We start from the raw sequence: 27,613 nt of genomic DNA on the forward strand, positions 1-27,613 counted from the left end.
GGGTTGAACCCACGTCTCTTTGTGTCTTCTGCACTGGCAGGAGGATTCTTTACCACTGTGCCACCTGGGAATCCACCGCTCTTACCTGGCCTGCCTGTGACTGATTGCAAGGCCACCTCTCACTCGCTGAGGCTCTGTTACCGCTGGGGCTGCCCCCCCACACACACAGCTCCTGCCCGTGTCCCCTGGACTGATGCCCACACCAGGCCGCCGTGGCTGCCCCCTGCTTGCTCCCACAGTTGGTTGCAAATGTCGGGTTTCTTCTCAGCCCCCACCGTCCTCCGCCTGCCTGGGCACAGACAGCTCGTGCTGGACTTCCTGTCCACCCCCGTCGCTCGTGTCTGCCTTACTGATCAGCTCCCGGGGACTTGGGGAGACTGATGGGTAATGTTTGCAGATTCCCGTGGTGTCATTTCTGCAACTGTGACCAGTTCCAAGTGGCCCACGTGGCCCCGCTGGACATGGAAGTGGGAAGAGATGGGTGGCCATCCCTTCTTGTGGGTCCTCCCACCCCTGGGATGTAACAGGCGAAGGAGCCCAGGGGCACAGCAGATAGTAAATGTCATGGAGTGATCAGGAATCAGTGAGGTTGGACCATTTGTGTTGTGACCTTTGTGTTTCATATGATTTACTTAATTGTGAGTTGATGTTATTGAATAACGGCTGTTTTTCACAGCTGGCTCCCCGAATGACTGAAATTCTGGCAGTCGGCTCTTTGAAGGGCGAAGAGCTGGCTTGAGGGTGTCCCTGGCCGACCCAAGTGTGGACGCCCTTCTCCCTCTGGGACACCCCCTCCCCACCAGGCTGCCAGCCCCTTGCTGGCGTCACAGACCCCAGCGGGCCCACCCCCTCCCTCCAGCCCTGGGTGGACGCCAGCCTTCTTGGCTCTGCCTGATGGCTCTGGACTGAATTAATCACGAAAGAGGAAGGGGAGTCGGCTAAGAAGCGCCTCATTGAAGGGGAGGCCTAGTGCTGCCGCATGATGGAGGCTGGGGGGTCGCGGCTCCACCCTCGCCCGGGTCCGTTCCCTGCAGAGCGGGGGGTGTTGCCAGGTTGCCCGTGTGTCCCCGCCCCCGGCCCCGCTGTGAGCATCTGTAAGTGGGGGCTCTGATCTTGCAAGCTGTCAAGTGCCGTGTGCACACTGCCAGTGATGGGCGTGGGGTCCTCATTTTCTCCTTCTATGTCCTTAAATCGACTGTCCAGAAGCGGAAGGTTGGGACTGTCCTGCTGGTCCAGGGCTTAAGAATCCGCCTTCCAAGCTGAAGTTCTCAGGTTTGATTCCTGGTCTGGGAACTAGGATCCCACATGCCGTGGAGCAACTAAGCCTGCGCACTGCAACGAAGACCCAAGGCAGCCGAATAAGTAGATAAATAAAATATTTTAAAAAAGGAATGGAAGGTTCTGAGACTCGCCGTCGAGGCCACCGCGCTGCTGTTCCTTTTCCAGCCCGGGGGGTCTCCGTGTGCATGCTCTGAGACCCCCTCCGTCTCCCTCCTCAGGTACAAGAAGAACCTGAAAGCCCTGTATGTGGTGCACCCCACCAACTTCATCAAAATCCTGTGGACCATCCTGAAGCCCCTTGTCAGGTACGAGCCTCTCTCCGCGGGGGTCTCCCCGGGGTCAGACAGCCCGGCCCATCCAGGCACCCGGGCAGTCCTGCTCTGGGGTAACCACCCGCCCCCCGGCTGTGTTGGATCACAGGGCTGACGGTCATGAACCGGAGCCTCAGCTCACGACCCCAGTGAGGTCAGCTCTGACCTTTTATAGCCCCCTTTTTCTGAGCACCCACATCATGTATCTGTGTCGGGGTCCTGAGACCACCTCAGGTCAGGGACTCCCCATGAGCACTCCCAGAACTCGGGAAAGCTGGCATACTTACGGTTCCAGTCTTTACAGGGAAAAGATGCGGGTAGGATCTGGAAAAGGCACGTGGCGTGCCGGCAGCCCGAGCCCAGCTCCCTGCTGTCTTCTCCCGGGCAGGGAGGGTTTGTGCAGGTCAGCTCGGTCCCCTGGCCTCGCTGTGCCGCTCAAGATGAGTGTCACTCACCCCAGAAGCTGGGTGGGTACGGCTGGGGTCTGGGCACCTGATGCGCCTCCTCCTTCTCCTCCACTAGGGGGCAGCCGGTGCCCGCGGCTCGGCCTCCCGCGGGCTCCGGGCTCCGGTGGGTCTGGGATAAGACAGCTGCTTGGGTTACGGGAGGTGATACCCCGGGCTGATGGCGCGGTGTCCCCTACTGGAGAAGTCCTGGAGAGGGCACACCTCGGGGCGAGTGTTCTCACCACGCACGTGCACACTCGCACGCACAGCCGAGGGGCACACGGAAGCCTCTGGGGGCGATGGTCACGTTGTGACCTGCTTGTGGGATGGTCTCGCAGCGTACGCCGTGTGCAAGCTCACTGGCTCGTGCGTGTGAAATCCGTCCAGCCGTGCGGGCGTCGGGGACACAGCGGTGAAGCTGCAAGCAGCGGAGCGGGCGGGTGGTCTCACAGGGGGTCGTCTGGGCCCAGCAGGGACCTTCTCACCCAGCCCAGCGTCCTCTGCTTCTCCTCACTCTGCGGTTGGGGAAACTGAAGCTCGGTTTTTTTTTTAATCAGTTACTTATTTTTGGCTGTGCTGGGCCGCCCTCGCTGCTCCAGCTCTCTCTGGCTGCGGCCGGTGGGGGTTGCTCTCTGTTGTGATGTGAGGACTTATTGCTGCGGCTTCGCTTGTTGCACAGGCTCTAGGGTGCTTGCGCTTTAGTAGGAGTTGCAGCTCCCGGGCTTTATGCCCCTCGGCATAGGCTCAATAGTCATGGCGCCCGGGCCTAGTTGCTCTGAGGCATGTGGGTTCCTCCCAGATTAGGGATCGAACTCGTGTCTCCTGCGTTAGAAGTCAGATTCCTTACCACTGAGCCACCAGAAAAGTCCAATATATATATTTTTAAATTTAAAAACTTTTTTTTGGCCAAGCCATGAGGCATGCAGGATCTTAGTTCCTGACCCAGGGATCGAACCTGCGCCCCCTGCAGTGGAAACTCAGCACCCTAACCCCTGGACCGCCAGGGAAGTCCTGAGTCTCGTTATTAGTGATGGTCCCAGGTCGCAACGTCCACCAGGCATCAGACAGTGGGCTGGTTTATGTAGACCGTCGCACTCTTTGCATCAGCGAACCCCGCTTTCGAAGGGAGGCAAGTGGCTTCAGCCAGAGCTTGTCGTCATCCTCACGCCATCATGGGCCCCAAGAGTGACTGTCTAGATGGAAATTGGAGGGTGTCTTGCTTGGTCCCCACAGTTGCGGGGATGTGACTCTAGCTTCGTAGAGAGAAGCCTGGTGGGATGTTTGAAGCTGAAGCCGCTGCCGACCCCAGAAGCTCGGCGCCGGGACCCACTCTGCGTGTGGCCCGCAGGTTCCCAGCCGCTCACCCTGGAGGCAGATACTGATTTTTATGCCAATGAGGCTCTCCAGCAGGCTGGGTGCATCTGAGGTCTGATGAAAGCAGAGCATCTGCCAGATGTGTGCTGCTTCCGCTCTGCTCTGCGTTTAGGTGGTGTCAGCATTTATGCTTCTTTAATATGAAAAATGCCACGCTGTTTGCTCCAGGGCTCCCGCCCGCCAGCCCGCTCCCCCAGGCCTCCCGGCCTCTTTCCTGCCTCCTAATTTTTTTTTTTTCAACTTTCTTCTGTCTTTTTTCTTTTTTAGTCACAAGTTTGGGAAAAAAGTCACCTATTTCAACTATCTGAGCGAGCTTCGTGAACACCTCAAATACGACCAGCTGAGCATCCCCCAGGAGGTTCTGCGGTGAGACCACTATGCCATCCACATCCGCCCGCCCCGGCCTCCCCTCAAGTTGAAAGCTTCATTTACATTCGTGTGCACGGCCAGATCCGATTTCTGAATCCGCTGCCTCCACAAGGATGCATCGTAAAAGATGCTGACTGCTGACTCAGAGAGGCGAGGCGGGGATGGCTGTGTACATACACGAACGAGATGTTTCTCTCACCCGCCGCTGCAAAACTGATTAAACAAATAAGCCGCGCTGGTAACTGCTGTTTGCTGCCGTGGTGTTGGCCGGTTTGGCTTTGGGGCGGAGAATGAGGGGGACTTTCTGGGGTGTGTGAATGATGCGCATGTGGCGTGAAACACTCCCAGGCCTGGGGCAGGTGTTCTCAGAATCACCGGCCTGGTGCTTCTGGGTGGAAGTTTAGCCGATGGGTCTGCTGCTTTGTCTTCTAGGCAGCAGTCCCCTCCTCCGACAGGGGCTCAGGTTGCGGGAGGGAGCCCAGGAAGGTGTGTGGTCAGCCCAGGGCCCCTCCATCAGCCCAAATGGAGCCCAGTCTCTGAGCCCTGCCCCACGCCCTTCTGCCCTTTGCATCCCGCTCTCTGGGGGGGCTCCTTTGAGGAAGCCCTCCAGGGGGAGTGGAGGTGGCTCCCTCCCTCTGGGCCCCAAGTCCCATGGCAGGCTCTGGGGATATAGAGTGCCGTAGGGAGTGCGTCCGCCCTCAGAACACTCTCGGGTAATGGGGCCACAAGTCCCTGAAAGAGGTGCTGAACCCAGCTGGGGAGGGGACTTGTGAGGAAGGAATATCAGGGGAGGCTTCCAGGAGGAGGTGACTCCTGAAGTGAGTTTTGAAAGGACCATTGGCTAGATCGAGAGTTCAGGGAAGAATCCCTTTCCAGCAGAGGGAAGCTCTCGTGTAGACACGTGGGTAAAGTGTCAGCTAGGAGTTGGCTGGAGAGGATGGCTGTTTGACAGAGGTTGGATTGCTCTTGCTGGCTTTTGTGTGAATGCCCATGGCTACAGGGGCTTGTGAGGGTGCGTGTGTCTGTGTATGCGTGTGCAAGACTGAGATATGGGCCTGGAAGGATGGGGCGCGCAGGGTCCCATCCTGCAGATGCTTGAGGGGCGTGTGACCCGAGACGGTCCCTAGAGCATCAGGGAAGGCTTCCTGGAGGAGGTACCGCTGTGATGAGTCTTAAAAGGGATGAAGATGCTTGTGGGGCGTGTGACCGGGCAGCACCTTGGGACCCGAGGCTGCGCCCCTGCCGGCTGACAGCTGAGCTTCTGTTGTGTCCACAGATACGACGAGGAGCTTCGGAACCTGCACGCCGGCAGGCCGCCCCCTCCCACCAAGACGCCCCCACCGCGGCCCCCTCTGCCCACCCAGCAATTTGGCGTCAGTCTGCAATAGTAAGTGAGCGGGGACGGGGTCTGCCTTGTTTCCTGGGACCGTGGGATGCATCCGTGTGCCGGCAGTGAGGGCTTCTCCCCAGACCTCGGCCTCTGCAGCTGAGCTTAAGCCTTTGGGGAAACTGACCTGTGAGCTTTTCACGAGGCCAGAGTGCCCACCGCTGTGTATGTCTGTATGTTGTGTGTGGAGCACCCAGCCGTGGGCCAGGAGGGGCTGGGGATGAGGGTGGTGGGGTCCTTGCCTCAGTTTTCAGCATCACTGCTCAGCGGGCAATTCTGGCTCTGTATCCCCAGGCCACAGCCCAGATGCCTCCCATCACTTTCCACGTGAAGCTTGCCCACATGCTTTGCTCTGGCCAAGGGGTCAGGAGCGGCCGCGGGGCAGGTCACGTCCTGGAGGGAACTTTAGGGGCTGGTTTCCAGTTGGCCTCTCGTGGTGACGGAGGCAGGGTGGACACGATGTCTGGCTGGCCCGCGTCCTTGGGTGACCACAGAGCCCCTCCCACTGACGCCCAGGGCATGGGGCTGCCCAAGTGGGGAGTGACCCCCCGTGGGGCTCAGCCACCAGGCTGTAAGGACTGTTGTTCCCGCAGCGTATCCTTCCCTTCCTGCCTCATCTCACCCTTATTAGCCACGTGAACCTTGAGCTCACACCCCCTCTCAGCTTGTTTCCCTATTTCTAAACTCAATGAGTTTTTTCATGATGTGATCTTTAATCTTTACTCCTTGGAGAGGATTCTGGGCCTCCCGTCCAGGCCAACTTCGTCCCTTTTAAGACTCATCAGAGTGGTGCCTCCTCCAGGAAGCCTTCCCTGATGCTCTAGACTGCCTATAAGGCCTCCCTCCATTGCAGCCCCACTCTGAGCAGGCGCCAGGGGGGAGTCCTTCAGGCTCTTTGCCCTGCTCAGAGGCGAGCTCCTTGTCCTCCTCCTAGTCTCTGCTTCTGGCACCTGGCCAGGTGTGAGGCAGCTGAAATGACGGAAGATGAAGGGGTTGTTTTAACCGTACGAGCCCCATGGGGCAGTTGGGTCTGAGCTGCACGACGTGTAGGAAAACCAGGGCCTGGAGGGTGGTGGATCCCAGGGAGCAGTCTGCCCGACTTCACTTGTTGTTTCTTGTTAGGAACCTGCCGTGTGATCTGTCTCTATATAAAAATCCCCTGATCTTTAAGACCCGTGCTGGATGTTGAGACACTGAAAGGTCAGGAGCTGAGGAGGCTCTGGGCAGTGCCCAGGCCAGGTAAGGAGGCGGAAGTGGCACCTTGGGTGTGTCCCAGCCGCCAAAAGGGACTGCTGTTTTCCAGAACCTTCTACAGTGGTAGCCACAGCCCATCCTGCCCACAGGTGGCAGTTGAGCAGTGCAGGTGGGGCGCCGAGTTTATCACTTCATTTACCTTGAACTGGTTTCAGTTTAGGTGGCCGCTCGCCGGCTGGTGGGCAGGGCAGCCCTAGGCTGCGGGGTGTCAGAGCCCCCCACAGTCAGACACGCACACAGCGGTGCTCCTCAGATTGGTTTTCTGTGAGCACTTAGTGACTGGGGAAGACCGAAGGCAAAAGGGGAAGAGGGCGGCAGAGGGTGAGACAGTTAGACGGCATCACCGACTCAACGCACGTGAGTTTGAGCAAATTCGGGAGATGGTGAAGGACAGGGAAGCCTGGCGTGCTGCCGTCCATGGGGTCGCAAGGAGTCGGACACGACTCAGCGACTGAACAACAAAAGGGAATATACCGTATGTTCATATACGATCTCCATAAATACATCTGGAGCAAAGTTTAGCGAACAGCACTTCCTTTTCCGCTTTTAAACATTGTAAAGATGTGCTGGTGTGACCCCTGCCACCCCCTAGCTAGCCCCAGGAAGGCAAGACCTGGAACACACCTGCTGTGACTCTGGCCCCGTCTCAGGGGAGCGCTGGTGAGAACTTGGCTCTCAGAGGAGGGCCCTAGTGACTGCTTTATTTTTATTTTTTTTTTTAATATTATTTTATTAGTTGGAGGCCAATCACTTCACAACATTTCAGTGGGTTTTGTCATACATTGACATGAATCAGCCATATAGTTACACGTATTCCCCATCCCGATCCCCCCTCCCACCTCCCTCTCCACCCGACTCCTCAGGGTCCTCCCAGTGCACCAGGCCCGAGCACTTGACTCATGCATCCCACCTGGGCTGGTGGTCTGTTTCACCATAGATAATATACATGCTGTTCTTTCAAAACATCCCACCCTCACGTTCTCCCCCAGAGTTCAAAAGTCTGTTCTGTACTTCTGTGTCTCTTTTTCTGTTTTGCATATAGGGTTATCGCTACCATCTATCTAAATTCCGTATATATGTGTTAGTATACTGTAATGTTCTTTATCTTTCTGGCTTATTTCACTCTGTATAATGGGCTCCAGTTTCATCCATCTCATTAGAACTGATTCAAATGAATTCTTTTTAACAGCTGAGTAATATTCCATGGTGTATATGTACCACAGCTTCCTTATCCATTCATCTGCTGATGGGCATCTGGGTTGCTTCCATGTCCTGGCTATTATAAACAGCACTGCGATGAACATTGGGGTGCACGTGTCTCTTTCAGATCTGGATTCCTCAGTGTGTATGCCCAGGAGTGGGATTGCTGGGTCATATGGCAGTTCTATTTCCAGTTTTTTAAGAAATCTCCACACTGTTTTCCATAGTGGCTGTACTAGTTTGCATTCCCACCAACAGTGTAAGAGGGTTCCCTTTTCTCCACACCCTCTCCAGCATTTATTGCTTGTAGACTTTTGGATAGCAGCCATCCTGACTGGTGTGTAATGGTATCTCATTGTGGTTTTGATTTGCATTTCTCTGATGATGAGTGATGTTGAGCATCTTTTCATGTGTTTGTTAGCCATCTGTATGTCTTCTTTGGAGAAATGTCTGTTTAGTTCTTTGGCCCATTTTTTGACTGGGTCGTTTATTTTTCTAGAATTGAGCTTCAGGAGTTGCTTGTATATTTTTGAGATTAATCCTTTGTCTGTTTCCTCATTTGTTATTATTTTCTCCCAATCTGAGGGCTGTCTTTTCACCTTACTTATAGTTTCCTTTGTTGTGCAAAAGCTTTTAATTTTCATTAGGTCCCATTTGTTTATTTTTGCTTTTATTTCCAATATTCTGGGAGGTGGGTCATAGAAGATCTTGCTGTGATTTATGTCGGAGAGTGTTTTGCCTATGTTCTCCTCTAGGAGTTTTATAGTTTCTGGTCTTACATTTAGATCTTTAATCCATTTTGAGTTTATTTTTGTGTATGGTGTTAGGAAGTGTTCTAGTTTCATTCTTTTACAAGTGGTTGACCAGTTTTCCCAGCACCACTTGTTAAAGAGATTGTCTTTTTTCCATTGTATATCCTTGCCTCCTTTGTCAAAGATGAGGTGTCCATAGGTTCGTGGATTTATCTCTGGGCTTTCTATTCTGTTCCATTGATCTATATTTCTGTCTTTGTGCCAGTACCATACTGTCTTGATGACTGTGGCTTTGTAGTAGAGTCTGAAGTCAGGCAGGTTGATTCCTCCAGTTCCATTCTTCTTTCTCAAGATTACTTTGGCTATTCGAGGTTTTTTGTATTTCCATACAAATTGTGAAATTATTTGTTCTAGTTCTGTGAAAAATACCGTTGGTAGCTTGATAGGGATTGCACTGAATCTATAGATTGCTTTGGGTAGAATAGCCATTTTGATAATATTGATTCTTCCAATCCATGAACACGGTATGTTTCTCCATCTGTTTGTGTCCTCTTTGATTTCTTTCATCAGTGTTTTATAGTTTTCTATGTATAGGTCTTTTGTTTCTTTAGGTAGATATACTCCTAAGTATTTTATTCTTTTTGTTGCAATGGTGAATGGTATTGTTTCCTTAATTTCTCTTTCTGTTTTTTCATTGTTAGTGTATAGGAATGCCAGGGATTTCTGTGTGTTAATTTTATATCCTGCAACTTTACTATATTCATTAATTAGCTCTAGTAATTTTCTGGAAGAGTCTTTAGGGTTTTCTATGTAGAGGATCATGTCATCTGCAAACAGCGAGAGTTTCACTTCTTCTTTTCCTATCTGGATTCCTTTTATGTCTTTTTCTGCTCTGATTGCTGTGGCCAAAACTTCCAACACTATGTTGAATAGCAGTGGTGAGAGTGGGCATCCTTGTCTTGTTCCTGATTTCAGAGGAAATGCTTTCAATTTTTCACCATTGAGGGTGATGCTTGCTGTGGGTTTGTCATATATAGCTTTTATTATGTTGAGGTATGTTCCTTCTATTCCTGCTTTCTGGAGAGTTTTAATCATAAATGAGTGTTGAATTTTGTCAAAGGCTTTCTCTGCATCTATTGAGATAATCATATGGTTTTTATCTTTCAATTTGTTAATGTGGGGTATTACGTTGATTGATTTGCGGATATTAAAGAATCCTTGCATTCCTGGGATAAAGCCCACTTGGTCATGGTGTATGATTTTTTTAATATGTTGTTGGATTCTGTTTGCTAGAATTTTGTTAAGGATTTTTGCATCTATGTTCATCAGTGATATTGGCCTGTAGTTTTCTTTTTTTGTGGCATCTTTGTCTGGTTTTGGAATTAGGGTGATGGTGGCCTCATAGAATGAGTTTGGAAGTTTACCTTCTTCTGCAATTTTCTGGAAGAGTTTGAGTAAGATAGGTGTTAGCTCTTCTCTAAATTTTTGGTAGAATTCAGCTGTGAAGCCATCTGGTCCTGGGCTTTTGTTTGCTGGAAGATTTCTGATTACAGTTTCGATTTCCTTGCTTGTGATGGCTCTGTTAAGATCTTCTATTTCTTCCTGGTTCAGTTTTGGGAAGTTATACTTTTCTAAGAATTTGTCCATTTCATCCAAGTTGTCCATTTTATTGGCATAGAGCTGCTGGTAGTAGTCTCTTATGATCCTTTGTATTTCAGTGTTGTCTGTTGTGATCTCACCCTTTTCATTTCTTATTTTGTTAATTTGGTTCTTCTCTCTTTGTTTCTTAATGAGTCTTGCTAATGGTTTGTCAATTTTGTTTATTTTTTCAAAAAACCAGCTTTTAGCTTTGTTGATTTTTGCTATGGTCTCTTTAGTTTCTTTTGCATTTATTTCTGCCCTAATTTTTAAGATTTCTTTCCGTCTGCTAACCCTGGGGTTCTTCATTTCTTCCTTCTCTAATTGCTTTAGGTGTAGAGTTAGGTTATTTATTTGGCTTTTTTCTTGTTTCTTGATGTGCGCCTGTAATGCTATGAACCTTCCCCTTAGCACTGCTTTTACAGTGTCCCATAGGTTTTGGGTTGTTGTGTTTTCATTTTCATTTATTTCTATAGATACTTTGATTTCTTTTTTGATTTCTTCTATGATTTGTTGGTTATTCAGAAGCGTGTTATTTAGCCTCCATATGTTGGAATTTTTAACAATTTTTTTCCTGTAATTGAGATCTAATCTTACTGCACTGTGGTCAGAAAAGATGACTGGAATGATTTCAATTTTTTTGAATTTTCCAAGACCAGATTTATGGCCCAGGATGTGATCTATTCTGGAGAAGGTTCCGTGTGCACTTGAGAAAAAGGTGAAGTTGATTGTTTTGGGGTGAAATGTCCTATAGATATCAATTAGGTCTAGCTGGTCCATTGTATCATTTAAGGTTTGTGTTTCCTTGTTGATTTTCTGTTTAGTTGATCTATCCATAGTTGTGAGTGGGGTATTAAAGTCTCCCACTATTATTGTGTTACTATTAATTTCCTCTTTCATACTCGTTAGTGTTTGCCGTACATATTGCGGTGCTCCTATGTTGGGTGCATATATATTTATAATTGTTATATCTTCTTCTTGGATTGATCCTTTGATCATTATGTAGTGTCCTTCCTTGTCTCTTTTCACATCGTTTATTTGAAAGTCTATTTTATCTGATATGAGTATTGCGACTCCTGCTTTCTTTTGGTCTCCGTTTGCGTGAAATATTTTTTTCCAGCCCTTCACTTTCAATCTGTATGTGTCCCTTGTTTTGAGGTGGGTCTCTTGTAGACAGCATATATAGGGGTCTTGTTTTTGTATCCATTCAGCCAATCTTTGTCTTTTGGTTGGGGCATTCAACCCATTTACATTTAAGGTAATTATTGATAGGTGTGGTCCCGTTGTCATTTACTTTGTTGTTTTGGGTTCACGGTTATACAACCTTTCTGCATTTCCTGTCTAGAGAAGATCCTTTAGCATTTGTTGAAGAGCTGGTTTGGTGGTGCTGAATTCTCTCAGCTTTTGCTTGTCTGTAAAGCTTTTGAATTCTCCTTCATATCTGAATGAGATCCTTGCTGGGTACAGTAATCTAGGTTGTAGGTTATTCTCTTTCAGTACTTTCAGTATGTCCTGCCATTCCCTTCTGGCCTGGAGGGTTTCTATTGATAGATCAGCTGTTATCCTTATAGGAATCCCTTTGTGTGTTATTTTTTGTTTCTCCCTTGCTGCTTTTAGTATTTGTTCTTTGTGTTTGATCTTTGTTAGTTTGATTAATATGTGTCTTGGGGTGTTTCGCCTTGGGTTTATCCTGTTTGGGACTCTCTGGGTTTCTTGGACTTGGGTGGCTATTTCCTTCCCCATTTTAGGGAAGTTTTCAGCTATTATCTCCTCGAGTATTTTCTCATGGCCTTTCTTTTTGTCTTCTTCTTCTGGGACTCCTATGATTCGAATGTTGGGGCGTTTCACATTGTCCCAGAGGTCCCTGAGGTTGTCCTCATTTCTTTTGATTCTTTTTTCTTTTTTCCTCTCTGCTTCATTTATTTCCACCATTTTATCTTCTACCTCACTTATCCTATCTTCTGTCTCCGTTATTCTACTCTTGGTTCCCTCCAGAGTGTTTTTGATCTCATTCATTGCATTATTCATTTTTAATTGACTCTTTTTTATTTCTTCTAGATCTTTATTAAACATTTCTTGCATCTTTTCAATCTTTGTCTCCAGGCTATTTATCTGTACCTCCATTTTGCTTTCAAGATTTTGGATCATTTTTATTATCATTATTCTGATTCTTTTTCAGGTAGATTCCCTATCTCCTCCTCTTTTGTTTGACTTGGTGGGCTTTTTTCATGTTCCTTTACCTGTTGGGTATTTCTCTGCCTTTTCATCTTGTTTAGATTGCTGTGTCTGGAGTGGGCTTTCTGTATTCTGCAGGTCTGTGGTTCCTTTTTATTGTGGAGGTTTTACCCAGTGGGTGGGGTTAGACGATTGGCTTGTCAAGGTTTCCTGATTAGCGAAGCTTGCGTCAGTGTTCTGGTGCGTGAATCTTGATTTCTTCTCTTTGGATAGCAATGGAGTGCCCAGTAATGAGTTTTGAGATGGGTCTATGTGTTAGGTGTGACCTTGGGCAGTCTGTATGTTGACGTTCAGGGCAATGTTCCTGCGTTGCTGGACAATTTGCGTGGTATGTCGTGCTCTAAAACTTATTGGCTCTTGGGTGGTGGTTGGTTTCGGTGCAGGTATGGAGGCTTTTGTACTGTCACTTATTACTTAAAGATCCATGTAGTCAGGAGTTTTCTGATGTTCTCAGGTTTTGGGCTTAAGTCTCCTGCTTCTGGATTTCAGTTTTATTCTTCCTGTAGTTTCAGGACTTCTCCAACTATACAGCACTGATAATAAAACTTCTAGGTTAATGGTGGAAAGTTTCTCCCCCGTTAGGGAGACCCAGAGAGGTTCACCGAGTTACATGGAGAAGAGGAGAGGGAGGAGGGAGATAGAGATGGGCAGGAGGAGAAAGAGGGGGACTCAAGAGGAGAGAGACAGATCTACGAAGTTGTCTGATCCCAGAGTGTTCTCCGTAGCCCAGACACCCACAAAGATTCACAGAATTGGATTGGGAAGAGAAGGGGAAAGGAGGAAATAGAGGTGTTCTGAGGTAGAAAACAGAGTCAAGATTGGGAGAGAGTAATCAACACACTCCTGAATAAAAATGGGAGCTGAATATTGGATTCTTAAATGTTCACAATTTATATCATATACTGAAAAACAAAAATTAAAAATCTAGAGTAGAGGTTAGACTCTTAAAAATACTATATTAAAAACAAAAACCCAAACACACAAAAGAAATTTTAGAAATATATATGAAGTTTGGTATAAAAATAGGGCTTCTCTTCTTTTTTTTTTTTTTTTTTCTCTTTCTTCCGCAAGGTTATAGTGTATTGAAAATGAAGATTAAGGCGTAGTAAAAGGAGTGCTAGAGGGCTTTAAAAGAAATCAGAGAAAAAGAAAAAGAGAAAATAGAAGAGAAGAAGAAAAAAGAAAAGAAAAAAAAAAAGAAGAAAAAGAAGAAAAAGAAAAAAAGAAAAAAGAAAGAAAAAAATTGTTTTGCCTAATTAAAATAAATCGTAAAAATCTATGAAAATGAAAGTTAAGGAGTAATGGGGGAGTAATAGGGAATTTTTAAAGGAAAATAAAAGAGAACCAAGAAAAAAGAAAAAAAAATTTTTTTTTCCTTACTTAAAAAAAGAAAATAAAAAAAAGAAAAAGAAAAAATATATCTAGGAATTTCTCTGGAGCTGTTACGGTCAGTGTGGGTTCGGCTCAGCTTCAGATAGCTCCTCGTTCCAGCTTACACTTCTCGATATCTACAGGCCCTTCCGGTGTAGTCAGTCGGTGGTTTCTTCAGGGATTTTAATCTGTTGCACCGGTCCCTTCTGAAGCGGTTCCCTTTGTTTATTTGGGTTCTGTTGCCGGTCTCTTCCGCGCCTAATTTCCGCCCTGACACAGGGGGCGGAGGTGGATTCTTATTCAGGTAGCTAGTTCCGTCGCGCTGCGGGGAGGGGCTTTGCGGGGAGGGGCCGGCGCTCCAGGAAGAGGCTTGCGCTCTTTTCTCGGTCTGCGCTGCTCAGGCTCAGGGCTGCTCTGTCTGAAGCGCGCGCCAAGGTGCGCGCGGCTCCAGCCCTCGGGCGATTCACAAAAGCGCGGCACACAAAGCTGGGCCCGCGCTCCGTCCCCACGCCGCCCGAGCGGCCCAGGCAGCCAGGCGCTTGACGGGCGCTCTCTCCCCGGGTGCGGCGCGTCTTCTGCCCCGCGCGGTCCCAGTCTCAGTCCCCGCCCGCGCCAGTCGGGCGTGCGCGCCTTCTGCCCTCCGCGTCCCCAGCCCCAGTTCCCGCCCGCGCCGGTCGGGCGCCCGCGCCCTCCGTCTCGCCACGACCCTCCCGGCGGACTTCGGCCGCCCAGAATCTCGGTCCCTTTGTTCTGCAAACGGCCGGCAGTGTGTTCGGGCCGGTTAATTTTCTCTCTCTCTTGCTCTCCCACAGTTCAAGCTGGGAACTCACAAAAGCTCCCTCTGATTGTCCTCAGGGCGCTCAGGCCCGGACCCTGCCCCAAGCAATGCCGCCCGCTCCTCTCCGTTCCGCCCCCACTTGCTGGTGGCGGATGCGGGCGTCTGGGGTACTTTTCTGCTGGGCGTTGCTTTTAGGCTCGTAATCTGTGGGTTTTATTTATTGTATCCCTCCCAGTCAGATTCAAACTCTGAGATTCAAACACTTCCTCCAGGCCCGCCAGTGCGAGGGTTTCCCGGTGTCTGGGAACGTCCTCTATTAAGACTCCCTTCCCCGGGACGGATCTCCGTCCTTAGCTCTTTTGTCTCGCTTTTTAACTTTTATATTTTGTCCTACCTCCTTTCGAAGACAATGGGCTGCTTTTCTGGGCGCCTGATGACCTCAGCTAGCGATCAGAAGTTGTTTTGTGAAGTTTGCTCTGCGTTCAGTTATTTTTTTTGAAGAATTTCTAGGAGAGAAAGTGGTCTCTCCGTCCTACTCCTCCGCCATCTTGGCTCCTCTCCGTGACTGCTTTACCGAGGCTTCTGCTGTGGGCTCTGTGCTTTCAGCCCAGCCCTGAGTTTGCTGCCCTGGTCCTGAGCTGGGCGTGAGCTGATATCTGGGGTCCAGGGTGGGCGTGCAAGGCCGCCGGCATTGGCCTCGTCAGCGCCTTGCCTGAGGACCAGCAGCACTCTCTGGGTTGCCCGTTTTGTTGTTCAGAATCACTCCTTGAAAAGTGCAAGTGTCAAAGTCTCAATCACTCAGTCTTGTCCGACTCTTTGCAACCCCACAGACTGTAGCCCACCAGGCTCCTCCATCCGTGGAATTTTCCAGGCAAGAATACCTGGAGTGAGTTGCCATTCCCTTCAGGGGATCTTCCCGACCCCAGGATTGAACCCAAATCTCCTGCATTGCAGGCAGATTCTTTATACCGTCTGAGCTACCAGGGAAGTCTCCTTATCATCTAACAAAGCTTTAAAAATGGAAAACAAAAAGCAGAAACTCACCCAGCTCGTGGACTTCTGAAGCCATCTGCTTGAGTAGAGTGTGTGTGTGTGAGGTGTTTGTGATTTGAGCACCGCTCGGCCTGTGAAGTTCACCCGGGCACCTTGGCTTTACGTTTAAGCAGGTGCCTTCTGGAAGGTGCCGATGCGGCGTTTCAGCCCCAGAGCTGCCGGCAGACGCTGGGGATATCCAGTGTAAAGGCTGTGGTCCAGCCCTGCTCCAGAACCAGTTGTCTCTGTTCACGTGCGTTCGTTACGTCTTTAGGGAGTGAATGGTGACTGTCGTTGGGCAACCTCTGAAAACCATCCTGCATGTGCCACTTTGAGAGCTAATCCATGCGATTGCCTCTTTAAATTAATATTTTATGCTGTTTCATTGCGAATGACTGTAATAAAATGGCAATAAACATATTAAATAAAGCACCAAATATGTAATTTGTTTGGACTGTGAATGAATGAAAGTCATTAAAATTCATAAGCAGATCCTATTCACAAGTGTTAATTCGCTGAGTTAAGTTCAAAAACACACAACAGAACGTAATCACCTTAGCACAAGCTAATTAAGTTAATATATTAAGGGGAAACCAGAGATTCAAGAAGTCTTTGCCTGCCTTCCATGCCATCCCTGAGGAGGGACAATGGAAACAGCCCTGAACTGGGCAGTTGGGATGGAAAAAGGGAGGGGCTCCGGGAGTAGGGGAGGGGAGGCAGGTCACATCCCAGCTCTAGCATTTTCCAGCTTTGGGAAGGCAAGCTCGTGATGTAACTTCTCACCCTAGCCTCTTCCCCTCTAACTGCAGGTGAAACCCTGCTCTCTGTACCCTCCAGGGTCATGGGGTCTTAATAGAATGTGCAGGCAATGTCAGCAGTTCCTGAGGCCCAGTTCATTGCCTACTTTTATTCCTTCTTCTAATCCCCTCCTCCAGGAAGCCTTCCCTGATACTCCACACAGGCAAGAATCATTTGTTGAGAAGACTATACTTGCCCCCATGGAATTGCCTTGACACACCTTGTAAAGAACTAATTGACCAGGCATATGAGGGTATATTTCTGGACTCTTGATTCTATTCCATTGATTTGTAAGCTGGTGCTACGTGATCTTTATTGTTGTAGATTTATAGTAAGTTTTGCAATTGGGAAGTGTGAGTCTTCCAGTTTTGTTTTTCTTTTTGAAGATTATTTCAGTTCTCCTGAGTCCCTTGAATTTCTTTATTAATTTTAGAATCAGCTTGTCAATTTCTGCAAAAAAAAAAAATGCAATTGGAATTTCAATAGGGACTGTGCCATGTCAGTAAGCTAATTTGGGGGTTATTGCCATTTTAATAGTGTGCTACAAGCTAAGTTGCTTCAGTTGTGTCCGACTCTATGTGACCCCATGGACTGTAGCCTGCCAGGCTCCTCTGTCCATGGGATTCTCCAGGTAAGAATATGGAGCGGATTGTCATGCCCTTCTTCAGGGGATCTTCCCATCCCAAGGATCAAACTTGAGTCTCTTATGTCTCCTGCATTGACAAGGCAGTTTCTTCCCAATTCAAAAGCAAGGATGTCTTACCATTTATTTGAATCTTTAAATTTCTTTCAAAAATGTTTCATAGTTTTCAGTGTAGCAGTTCTGTACTTTTTTATTAAATTTATTTAGTTCTTATTCTTTGTGATGCTACTGTAAATCAAATTGCTCTCTTAATTTCATTTTTAATTGTTCATTACTAGTGTATGGAAATACAATTGATTTTTGTATGCTGATTCTATATCCTGCAATCTAGTTGAACTCGTTTATTCTAATAGGCTTTTTCGTGAAATTATTTTTTTAAATATTTTCCATAATCAAGATGATGCCATCTGCAAATAGAGATAGTTACACTTATTCTTTTCCAACTTGGATGCCTTTTATTTCCTTTTCTGGCCTGGTCGCGCTGGCTATGCCCTCCAGTACAATGTTGAATAGAAGTGACGAGCATGGACATCCTTGTTTTGTTACCGATCTTAGTGGGGAGCTTTCAGTCTCTTTACCATTAAGTATAATGCTAGTTGTTCATAGATTCCCTCGATCAGGTTGAGGAAAATCCCTTCTGTGGCTACTCTGTTGAGTGTGGGTTTTTTTTCTTTCATGAAAGGGTGTTAGATTTTGTCAGATGCTTTTCTTGCTCTGTTGAGAGATCACATGACTCCTGTCGTTTATTCCATTAATGTGACTTTACACTGATTTGCATGTGTTGAACAAGCCTTGTATTCTTGGGATAGATCACATGTGCTCATGGTGTGTCATCTTTTCACATGTTGCTGAATTTGCATGGCTAATATTTTGTTGAGGATTCTATGTCTATTCACGAGCACACTGGGCCCAGTTCTCCGTCCGTGAAATGGGCCCTCTGCGTCTGGCCTGGGACGTCACCCAGCCCTCAGCATTGCAGTGATTTTAATTATCAGTGTCTTTGACTTACAGCTCAAAGCTTTTCCTGTCTTTCACTGTTTATGACTTGCAGTTCTCCCTGGAGGGAGGTTACCAACATCTCTTGTTTCCCATGTGGGGAAACTGAGGCTGGGGAGGCTCAGAGACAGGCTGTGGGTCACCCAGTTCCTAGGCCTTGTGTAGATCTGTGTGGTTCCTGAAGTAAATGGAGGAGGAAGAGAGCCTGCAGCTTTGGAGTGTCCTGGGAGAAAAGGACCCATCCACCATGCTCCTCCCCGGGTTGCAGCGGGGACACCTTCTAGACGCTACCTGGGACCCAGGCCGCATCCTCCCACTCAGAGGGGACACACAGGGAATCAAGTTAGGGAAGTGGTTTTGGAGTGTCCAGCTTGCATCCCTGTGGTAGCATGACCTCATGAAAGCAGAGACCATCCTTCGGGCCCATTTACCAACTGGATTACTGTTTGGAGTCCTGGTGGGACAAGCTTCAGTGGAAGTGAAATCAGCAGTAAAGCCAGCTTTCCGAGGAGATCAGGGCCTGCAGAGGCCTGTCGCGGCTGGTGATGCGGTTTTCCTGGTGCCCATGCTTGTGCTCACTCAGTTGCGTCCAGCTCTTCGTGGCCACACGGACTGTAGCCCACCAGGCTCCTCTGCCCATGGAATTTTCCAGGCAAGAATACTGGAGTAGGGTGCCACCTCCTCCTCCGGGGGATCTTCCTGACCAGGGACTGAACCCATGTCTGCTGTGTCTCCTGCGTTGGCAGGTGGACTCTTTACCACCAGCGCCACCTGGGAAGCCCACGTGCTCGTGCTTGGGTCCTCTGTAAATCTCAGAGTAAAATGGAAAGCAGGAAGGATATCACGTCCACCCGATGAATCGCTACAGAAGGCGCATGCATCGTGGCCGCCTAGCCTCCAGCTTTGCCATCTCTTGGCTATGGGACCTTAAGCTGGTCACCTGGACTTTCCCAGTGTCCATCTCCCATCTCTGACTGGGGCTAGCAAAAGTACAATGGAAATTAAGTAGATAATATTTAAGAGTGAGGGTTCCAGGCTCAGACTCATGGGTCTGGGTCCCGGCTCTATCCACCTGTGACCATGTTTTCCCCTAATCTGTGGCTGCATCATAAGTTCCCCCAGCACCGAGCTTCAAACAACAACCGTTTTGTGGTGTATCCTGATTTCTGTGGTGTAGCGAGGAACATTTTGTAATAACAAAGAAGTTAATCTTAAGAGTTTATTCACTAGTAACAGCTTTAAAATACATGCAACAAAATCTGGGGGAACCAAAGGAGAAGCAGATACACAATCCTGGTAGGAGACCCTAGTACCCTGCTCAGTATAGTTGATGGAACAAGCAGACAGCAACAACAGTCTAGAAAGCTTGGGCAACACAATCAGTCAAATTAACCCAACTGACATTTAAAGAGCAGGCATCCTAGGAACAGCAAAACATATTCTGCTCAGTTAAAAAGTGGCAGGGCAGGATCCCAGCCAGGAATGTGTGACCTCAGAGCCCTGGCCCCTCAATCTAGCCGGGGGCTTCCCTGGTGGCTCAGTCGGTAAAGAAACCGCCTGCAATGCAGGAGACTGGGTTCGATCCCTGGGTTGGGAAGATCCCCTGGAGGAGGAAATGGCAACCCACTCCAGCATCCTCGCCTGGAGAATCCCACGGACAGAGGAGCCTGGACCAACTTAGCCCAGTGTCTCAAATATGCTGCTTTTGGGGCAAGAAAATCCAGCAGATGAGGAAAGAGAGAAGCAAACGGTTAGAGGGAGCCCAGGGGTCCGTAGAATGGGTCAGTGTAGGCGGCTGTGGCTTCAGATTTCTGACTCTGCCGGTTGAGCTGGGGTGTGAGGAGGTGAGGGTGGAAGGGCCATTCATATAATTGTACCTGTGTTTTGGCTTTTTTTTTTTCAATTTTTTTTGCCCAATTATTTTTATTAGTTGGAGGTTAATTACAATATTGTAGTGGTTTTTGCCATACATTGACATGAATCAGCCATGGATTTACATGTGCCCCCCATCCCGATCCCCCCTCCCACCTCCCTCCCCATCCCATCCCTCTGGGTCTTCCCAGTGCACCAGCCGCGAGCACTTGTCTCATGCATCCAACCTGGACTGGCGATCTGTTTCACGCTTGTTAATATACATGTTTCGATGCTGTTCTCTCAGATCATCCCACCCTCGCCTTCTCCCACAGAGTCCAAAAGTCTGTTCTGTACTTCTGTGTCTCTTTTTCTGTTTTGCATATAGGGTTATCGTTACCATCTTTCTAAATTCCGTATATATGTGTTAGTATGCTGTAATGTTCTTTGTCTTTCTGGCTTACTTCACTCTGTATAATGGGCTCCAGTTTCATCCATCTCATCAGAACTGATTCAAATGAATTCTTTTTAATGGCTGAGTAATATTCCATGGTGTATATGTACCACAGCTTCCTTATCCATTCGTCTGCTGATGGGCATCTAGGTTGCTTCCATGTCCTGGCTATTATAAACAGTGCTGTGATGAACATTCGGGTGCACGTGTCTCTTTCAGATCTGGTTTCCTCAGTGTGTATGCCCAGGAGTGGGATTGCTGGGTCATATGGCAGTTCTATTTCCAGTTTTTTAAGGAATCTCCACACTGTTCCCCATAGTGGCTGTACTAGTTTGCATTCCCACCAACAGTGTAAGAGGGTTCCCTTTTCTCCACACCCTCTCCAGCATTTATTGCTTGTGGACTTTTGGATAGCAGCCATCCTGACTGGTGTGTAATGATAACTGTACCTGTGTTTTAAAGTTTCCTTATCTTTAAAGCGTTTAAAGTTTCCTGAATCTCTGTATCAGGTTACTACATAAGAGACTGAGTGTTAACAGCCTGTCTGGGGCAACGTGCTTGGTCTTCACAAAGCATCTCTTTTGATTGATTAGGTCTCCTGGTTCTACTTCCACAGCCAGACCTTCTCACACCTCTGGGCCTTCTATGTGTTTCCTTCTGCCTGGAATGCCCTTTCCTCTTTTGTTCCCTGAAAGCTCCTACTCATCCCTCAAAACCCAGCTCAGAAGTTGCCCCGTGTGGAGCCCTCCCCATCCGCAGAGCTGCTCAGTATCATGTGCACCCTCCTGGTGGAGCGCTCAGATAACGCACCATCGTTTTTATTATTTCTGCCTCTCTTGGCCACCAGACCACTTACCTCCTTGGGGCCCAGGCCGCCTCTTTCTCTCCCTGCATGGCATCTCGGGCCCGTGTTTTCTCAGAGGTGTGGTGAGGACCTCGTTCTTGTCACGGTCACCTGTCACACCCAGGTGAAAACTGCTGCCTTCTTCTCTCTGCCCTCAGCCTCAAAGACAAAAATCAAGGTGAACTCATCCCCCCCGTGCTGAGGTGCACAGTGACGTACCTGAGAGAGAAAGGTGAGTGTGAACTGACTCCAGCCAGGGGGGCTGAGGGTGCCAGGGACACCTCTCCCGGAGGTCTCTCTGGGGTCCTGAGCGCCCCACAGGCCAGAGGATGGGAGGAGCTAGAACCTGGGCACGGGGGGATGACCAGGATGGGCAGGCCTGGGGCACAGTGGCTCCAGCCATGGGCTCTGACCTGGATTCTGGGTTTGAATCCTGGCTCTGCTGTGTGCTAGCTGTGTGGCCTCAGGTGAGTTACTGACCTTCTCTGGGCCTCTGCTTCCTCATCTGCCCCAGGTGCATGGGGTTGTTGTGGAGCCTAAGTGAGGTGATGTGTGTGTGGTGCTTCACACAGCTCTGGTCCATGGGAACACCCCCATAGAAGGGGCTCCTTTATCACGAGAGATGCGCTGGGTTTGTAGACACCATTGCCAGTGGGGTGGGTGTGCTCAGTGATGTGGGGATGAGCCTTGTGGCTCCTCCTAGACTCCTGAGGCCAGAGCTCAGATCCACAGGAAAGGTGCATGGAGGTGTCTTTTACCTTAAAAGGGGGAAGACCATTCTCGAGAGAAAGGGCTGCCAGTGAGGAGTGGTTGCCTGCAGGTTCAGATGCAGGAGCTGTGGGGGTCAGAGCGTCAGAGGGGAAGTGGGGTCCCTGGCGGTGGTTCCCAGCATGCCCCAGGAACTGCACGCTCAAGGCGTGAAAACTGCTCTGAGACCTCGGCTCTCAGGCTGGAGGGTCTGTGGTTGTCCTTTGGAGCCGTCTCTCCTTCGACGTTTGTTCCTACTCTGTCACGAGCAGCACTGCCCTTTCCGTTACGTATCTCAGGAATGGACAAAAAAAACTTGTGGATAAAAAAATTCCACAGAAGCTGCGGAAGGGAGTTTCCTTTTTTAAAAAATGTATTAATTTCCTTATTTAAAAAACCAATTAACAAACAGCCCACAGTAGGAACTCACTCTATGTTTGTTGAGTGAATATGTGGATTGGACGTGTATTCGTTGGACACTCAGCTGCATTCAGCCCTGGTCTAGGCACTAAGATTGTCACGGTGACTGCATCTCACAGCCTGTGTCCCTTCCAGGGGCTGTAGCTATGACAACTGCAGCCTCACGGGACAGGGATGAGCCGGTCACAGAGGTCAGGGGAAGCTGAGCTCTGACCCGCGGGCGGCTGTGTAACAAGTAGCCACAAATTCAGGAGCTTAAAACAGCGTGAATTTATTATTGCGATGTCTGAGGTCAGAAGTCTGGCCACGGGCGCTGGGTTTTCTGCTCAGGGCCTCAGAGGGCTCAACTCACAGTGCTGGCCGGGCTGTGCTCTCTTCTGGAGGCCCTGGGCAAGACTCCGCTTCCGTGATCATCCAGTGCGCCAGTCAAGTCCAGTCCTTGCGTTTGTAGTTCCAAGTCGCCTGCGTCTTTGCTGGCTCTCAGCCAGGGATCTCTTTCTGTTCCTAGAGGTGGCCTGCTTCCTTGCCGTGTGACCTCTCCCTGGAGAGACACCCACACCTCGAATCCTTGCCCCCCACACTTTGAGTCTGCATTGCCAGGAGGAACCTGGGTCCCTCTTAAGAGACTCGCCTGATTAGGCCAGACCCACCCTAGATAATCTCTTCAGGTCAACTACGTTGGACCTGAATTCTCTCTGCAGAGTCCCTTCACTGCAGCATCTAGATAAGTGTTTAAATGAATACCTGAGACTCCAGGGCCCAGGAGCCTGGGGGCCATGTCAGATTTCTGCCTATTACAATCACTCAGCAAGAAAGAGGAGGAGGGGCCCCTAGGCAAGGGGAAGGGTAGGTGCAGAGGGTGAAGGTAGGAAGGAGCGCGGAGCCGGTGGAGGCTGGACTGAGGGGTTAGAGGGGCGGGCGGGGGGCGCTGGGCAGGAGAGCAGGGCGGCAGTAGGCAGACCTGTAGGTCTGTGGTATGCGCTCACGGCAGCTCTCCCATGACTGATGGAGACGGAAGAGCTCCGTGCCAGAGCCGATGAGGTTTGGATGTAGGTGTCAAATAGCTCACTCAGCTTCAGCGTGGAAAGAGGCTGGGGAGGGGGTGAGCGGCAAGCATAGGGCTCTGGGGCCCAGTGTTGTCCTGGCGAACGTGGACATGCTCTCGGCACCGTCCAGGACGGTAGCCACTGGCCACGTGTGGCCGTCATCCAACGGAGTACAGTGTGTGTGGCTCGTGTGCTGAGCCTGGGTAACTTGATTTGTTACTTTATTTAATCTTAATTGCACAAATGTAAACCACCATGGGCAGCTAGTGGCCGCCATATAGGCCAGGTCAGCTCTAGACACTGGGAAGAAAGGGGAGCAGCCTGTTCGGGGGTGTCCTGGGGGCTGGGCTCGGGCCATGACTCACCCTGTCCATCCTTCCCGCAGCCCCTGGAGGCAGGCGCTCCTGGCTTTCTTTGCAGACGAGGCAGCTGAGGCTCAGAGAGGCTGAGTGCTTTCTCTGAGGTCACACAGCTGGCCTGAGGCAGCGTCGTCGGGCAGACCCCAGCTGTCTGCCTGAAGCGTCAGCCTCTTCCACGCTCCCTTTCTGGGGTCTGCAGAGGTGGGGAATCAGGTGGGACTGGGGAATATGGAAAAGGCTTGATTTAAGAGAAATAAACACGGGTGGGTACGGGGCTAGCAGAGAAAAGATGAGCCAGGCTAGAGAGTGTCCTCTGCCAGCCGCGGTGGGGAGGGTGCGTGGGCAGGGGGTCACGGAATGTTCTAGAAACCTCAGGTGCTGGGCCCTGTGAGATGCCTGGGGACCCTCCCTACAGGACTCCACACCGAGGGCCTGTTCCGGAGATCGGCCAGTGTCCAGACGGTCCGCGAGATCCAGCGGCTCTACAACCAAGGTGAGTGGCTCCCCGAGACCCTCTCTGTCAGTCTCTAGCCCGGTCACCCTCACAGGGGCCTCCGGGGCCACAGAGCCCATCACTCGAGCCAGCGGAGCTCCCCCCACCCCCGACCCCAGCATAGCCCAGATTGGGGGGGAGCTGCCCCGGTGCATCTATGCCCAGACCCCAGCCTCCCCTCCCAATCCTGGGGACAGTGGAAGCCAGGCCTGACCTCAGGGTGCTCTCATCCAGGCTGGACCGGGTCATGTGGCAGAGAATCAATAGTGTCCCCCTGAAATTTCCCTGGTGGTCCAGCGGCGAAGACTCCCCACTCCTCATACAGGGGGCCTGGGCTCCCTGGTCAGGGAGCTAGATCCCACATGCCGCAACAAAGACCAAAGACCCTGCGTGCTGCCATGAAGATCCAGTGCCACCAAATTAACTCATTAAAATGTCCCAGTGTCCCCCAGCCTCAGCCGGGTGCCGTGGAGAGGCAGGGGAGGGCAGGTGACACCCCATCGGCAGGACGGGACAGTACCGTGTCCTGGCGTCGGGCTCCTCCCCTCAGGAGGTTTCAAGCCATTTCGAGTCTGAGCCTGCTCGACAACCGGAGTACCCAGGCCAGCGCCAGAACTCAGACGCACGCCCTTCTGTGTCCAGGGAAGCCTGTGAACTTCGATGACTATGGGGACATCCACCTTCCGGCCGTGATCCTGAAGACCTTCCTACGGGAGCTGCCCCAGCCGCTGCTGACCTTCGAGGCCTACGAGCAGATCCTCGAGATCACCAGTACGTACCCGCCGGGGTGCCGGCCAGAGGTGCCCGGGGTGCCAATCGAAGGCCGGGGAGGGTGGGGGGGTGGGGCTGCCCGGCCTCCTCCTGTTTCCCTCCAGCGCTGTGGGCCAGGAGATGGGCTGTCCCCGCCTGGACCCCCACTGGCCTCAGCCAGGCCAACCCTGCCCAGGGTCGGGGGACACGGGGTCAGGGGTTATCAGGTGCCCCTGGGCCCAGAGGCGGGATCTCGGAGGGCGTCTCTAGATCTGGGGTACGTCTCCCCGGTCAGAGTGCACCCCCCTGCACTGCTCCGGAGGTTCTCTGCTTCTAGCAAACACCTCAACTTCCTCCTCTAGAAAGGGGTGTACCACCCCCGCCTGCTGTTACAGACAAAGCTATGCGTGGCCCTTGTGGAAGCACAATGAGGCACCCCTTCGTCGGTCAGGGGGGCATCGTGAGAGGTGTGGGGACCACTGCAGTGGGGAGACAGACTGGGCTCAACTCCAAACACCACAAGCAGGAGGAGGGGCTTTACAGCCGGGGAGCGGGTGATCCGCGGATGGAAGCTCACTCAGGGGAAACGGGGGTGGGGGTAGGCGGGGGCAGATTCTGACTACACTGATCCAAGGACTCTTGCTACCGGCAGACCAGGTGGTCCAACATCCCCTAGGGGGTGGGGGACGGGGGGGTGAGGACCCATCAGATGGCAAGGGTGATCAGGGTTCCCGTTACACTCACTTACAGCTCTTGGTAAAGCTGGACAGTGCAGAGGCAAAAAGAAGCCTGAAAGCAGAGGCTTTGTTAATAAAAGAACTCTACAAAGCCTGACTGGAATTTGAGGAGAGAATCTCCCCAGATTGGTGGAGAACGCCAGGGAGGCGTGACGTGAGCTGCAGCTCTCGGGCGTGGTGATGCCGGCGTTCTGGAATGGACCAGGGGCACCAAGGGCCGGCCGTGGCACTGGTCACTCCTAACAGCCAGTGGGGGTGCGTCAGGGCTTTCTAGGCGGGTCTTCCCCCTGGAGAAGGACATGGCAACCCACTCCAGTATTCTTGTGTGGAGAATCCATGGACAGAGGAGCCTGGTGGGCCACAGTCCATAGGGTCGTAAAGAGCCAGACACGACTGAGCGACTGAACAGCACGAACAAGGGCAAGTTGGGGATGCTGGAGGATGCTGAGAAAGCATGTGACCAAACACTGCTGCTGTCAGATGGGACGACCTCTGCCCCCACTGCTCCCCCCAGACTGGATTTGACTCCTGGTGGGTCTCAAGCCATGAGACACAACGAAGCCCCCACTTCCTCCCCGCGCCCCCACACCCCATACGCACACGCTGAGATTTGAACAGGCACTCTGTTTGTTTCTAACAATGAGAGTTAGAAGGCTCGAGGCTGTACCCCTAGGATGGTGACTCCAACCCAAATAAATTCCTGCCCAAGAAAGCACTTTTCGTTCCAGCCAAAACCTGATGATAGACAGAGTTGCCTGACCCCATCTTAGAGCAGTTCCTGTAGAAAGATTGCAATTATGAGCTAGTTATTTCCTCTTCATTTGCCATCTCTACTCGTTCTTTTTAATAACTGCCTATCATTCTATCAGCTTAGTTATTCTGAAGGCTATGGACCCTGTCGGCTGTCATTCAGCAACTCAGCTTGACTGAATCCTGACTCAGGCATAGGGTTGCCAGATTCAGCATTTAAAAAACACAGGACATCCAGTCAAATGTGAATTTCAGATAAATAATGAACTCTTAGTATAAGTAGGTATCTATGTGTAAGTAAGTATACTAAACTCTTTAGTATAAGTATGTGCCAAATTTTGAACAGGATATACCTGCACTAAAGAAGAATTTGCTGTTTATCTTCAGTTCACATTTAACTGGATAGCCTCTATTGTATCTGGCAACCCCGCCCAGGTGGGGTGCATGTCTCCTTGAAGTGATGCAAGAAGTCCTTGCAGAGAACGCTCTGGAGGAAATGGGCTTTCCAGGTGGCCTGGGGTGTCCAGGAAAAAAAGGAAACTGCCACGGGGATAGTTGCCCCACGGTTTAGCAAGGTTTAGAGCACCAACTCAAAGCTGAGCAGAATGGGACTCAAGTCTGGGCTTCAGCACAGCTTAGCTGTGTGACCTTGGGCAGGTCACTTAACCTCTCTGAGCTCACTTTCCTCGTCTATATAAAAGCGGGGTTGCATTGAGCATGAAAGGCACATGCACTGCTTGGCATGATTCCTGGCACACAGTAAGTGCTTGGTTCATGGCGGCTTTGTGACAGCAAGCTGCTCCTTCCTGCTCACTAGGGAGTATTCTTTCTCGAAGGAACCACAGTAAAAGCCAGGGGTGGATGATGTACCATATCTATTCTGGGACCACAGCTCTTAGAAAGAAAGATGTCGAGGCTGGAAAGCAGAGATCCAGGGCAACAAGACTTGTTGGTTCCTCGGAACTATTAACTCTGAGGGGATTCCTAGTCTGCTCAAATTACCCGGCGACAGCTTGAGTTCAGGGAAGAATGACTTTTGTTGAAAAGTCAGCAAGCATGTTCACAGCAGGGAATTCTGTGTCTTTCAGCAGAGGCTGTGTTAGTTCACAGTCACCATGCCCAAGGTTTAGTGGGAGGAGGTCTAGGGTGCTGGAAGCTCGAGGTGTGTCCGTGTGTGCACACACGTGTCCGCAGCAGGAGCTTGGTGGATGCGTGTGGAGTAGCACCTCTGCACTCGCAGTTTATGGAGCTCAGCGGGGTATGTGGGGGGGCCCACTGGAGGGGCTCGGTCTGCTTG

At 50.4% G+C, this 27,613-nt stretch overlaps 1 protein-coding gene across 1 annotated transcript in view; it reads left to right on the forward strand.

Annotated features, from left to right (window-relative positions):
• Positions 1 to 27,613, forward strand: part of ARHGAP8 (Rho GTPase activating protein 8) — a 54,120-nt gene that overhangs the window by 24,889 nt on the left and 1,618 nt on the right. The window contains exons 6-11 of the mRNA XM_065945189.1: positions 1,500 to 1,586; positions 3,680 to 3,778; positions 5,058 to 5,168; positions 21,173 to 21,246; positions 24,002 to 24,079; positions 24,722 to 24,850. Coding sequence (XP_065801261.1) covers positions 1,500 to 1,586; positions 3,680 to 3,778; positions 5,058 to 5,168; positions 21,173 to 21,246; positions 24,002 to 24,079; positions 24,722 to 24,850 — 578 coding nt within the window. The remainder of the gene's footprint in view (positions 1 to 1,499; positions 1,587 to 3,679; positions 3,779 to 5,057; positions 5,169 to 21,172; positions 21,247 to 24,001; positions 24,080 to 24,721; positions 24,851 to 27,613) is intronic.

This window comes from Muntiacus reevesi, chromosome 1 (genome assembly GCF_963930625.1).
Source record: "Muntiacus reevesi chromosome 1, mMunRee1.1, whole genome shotgun sequence".
Lineage (NCBI taxonomy): Eukaryota > Metazoa > Chordata > Mammalia > Artiodactyla > Cervidae > Muntiacus > Muntiacus reevesi.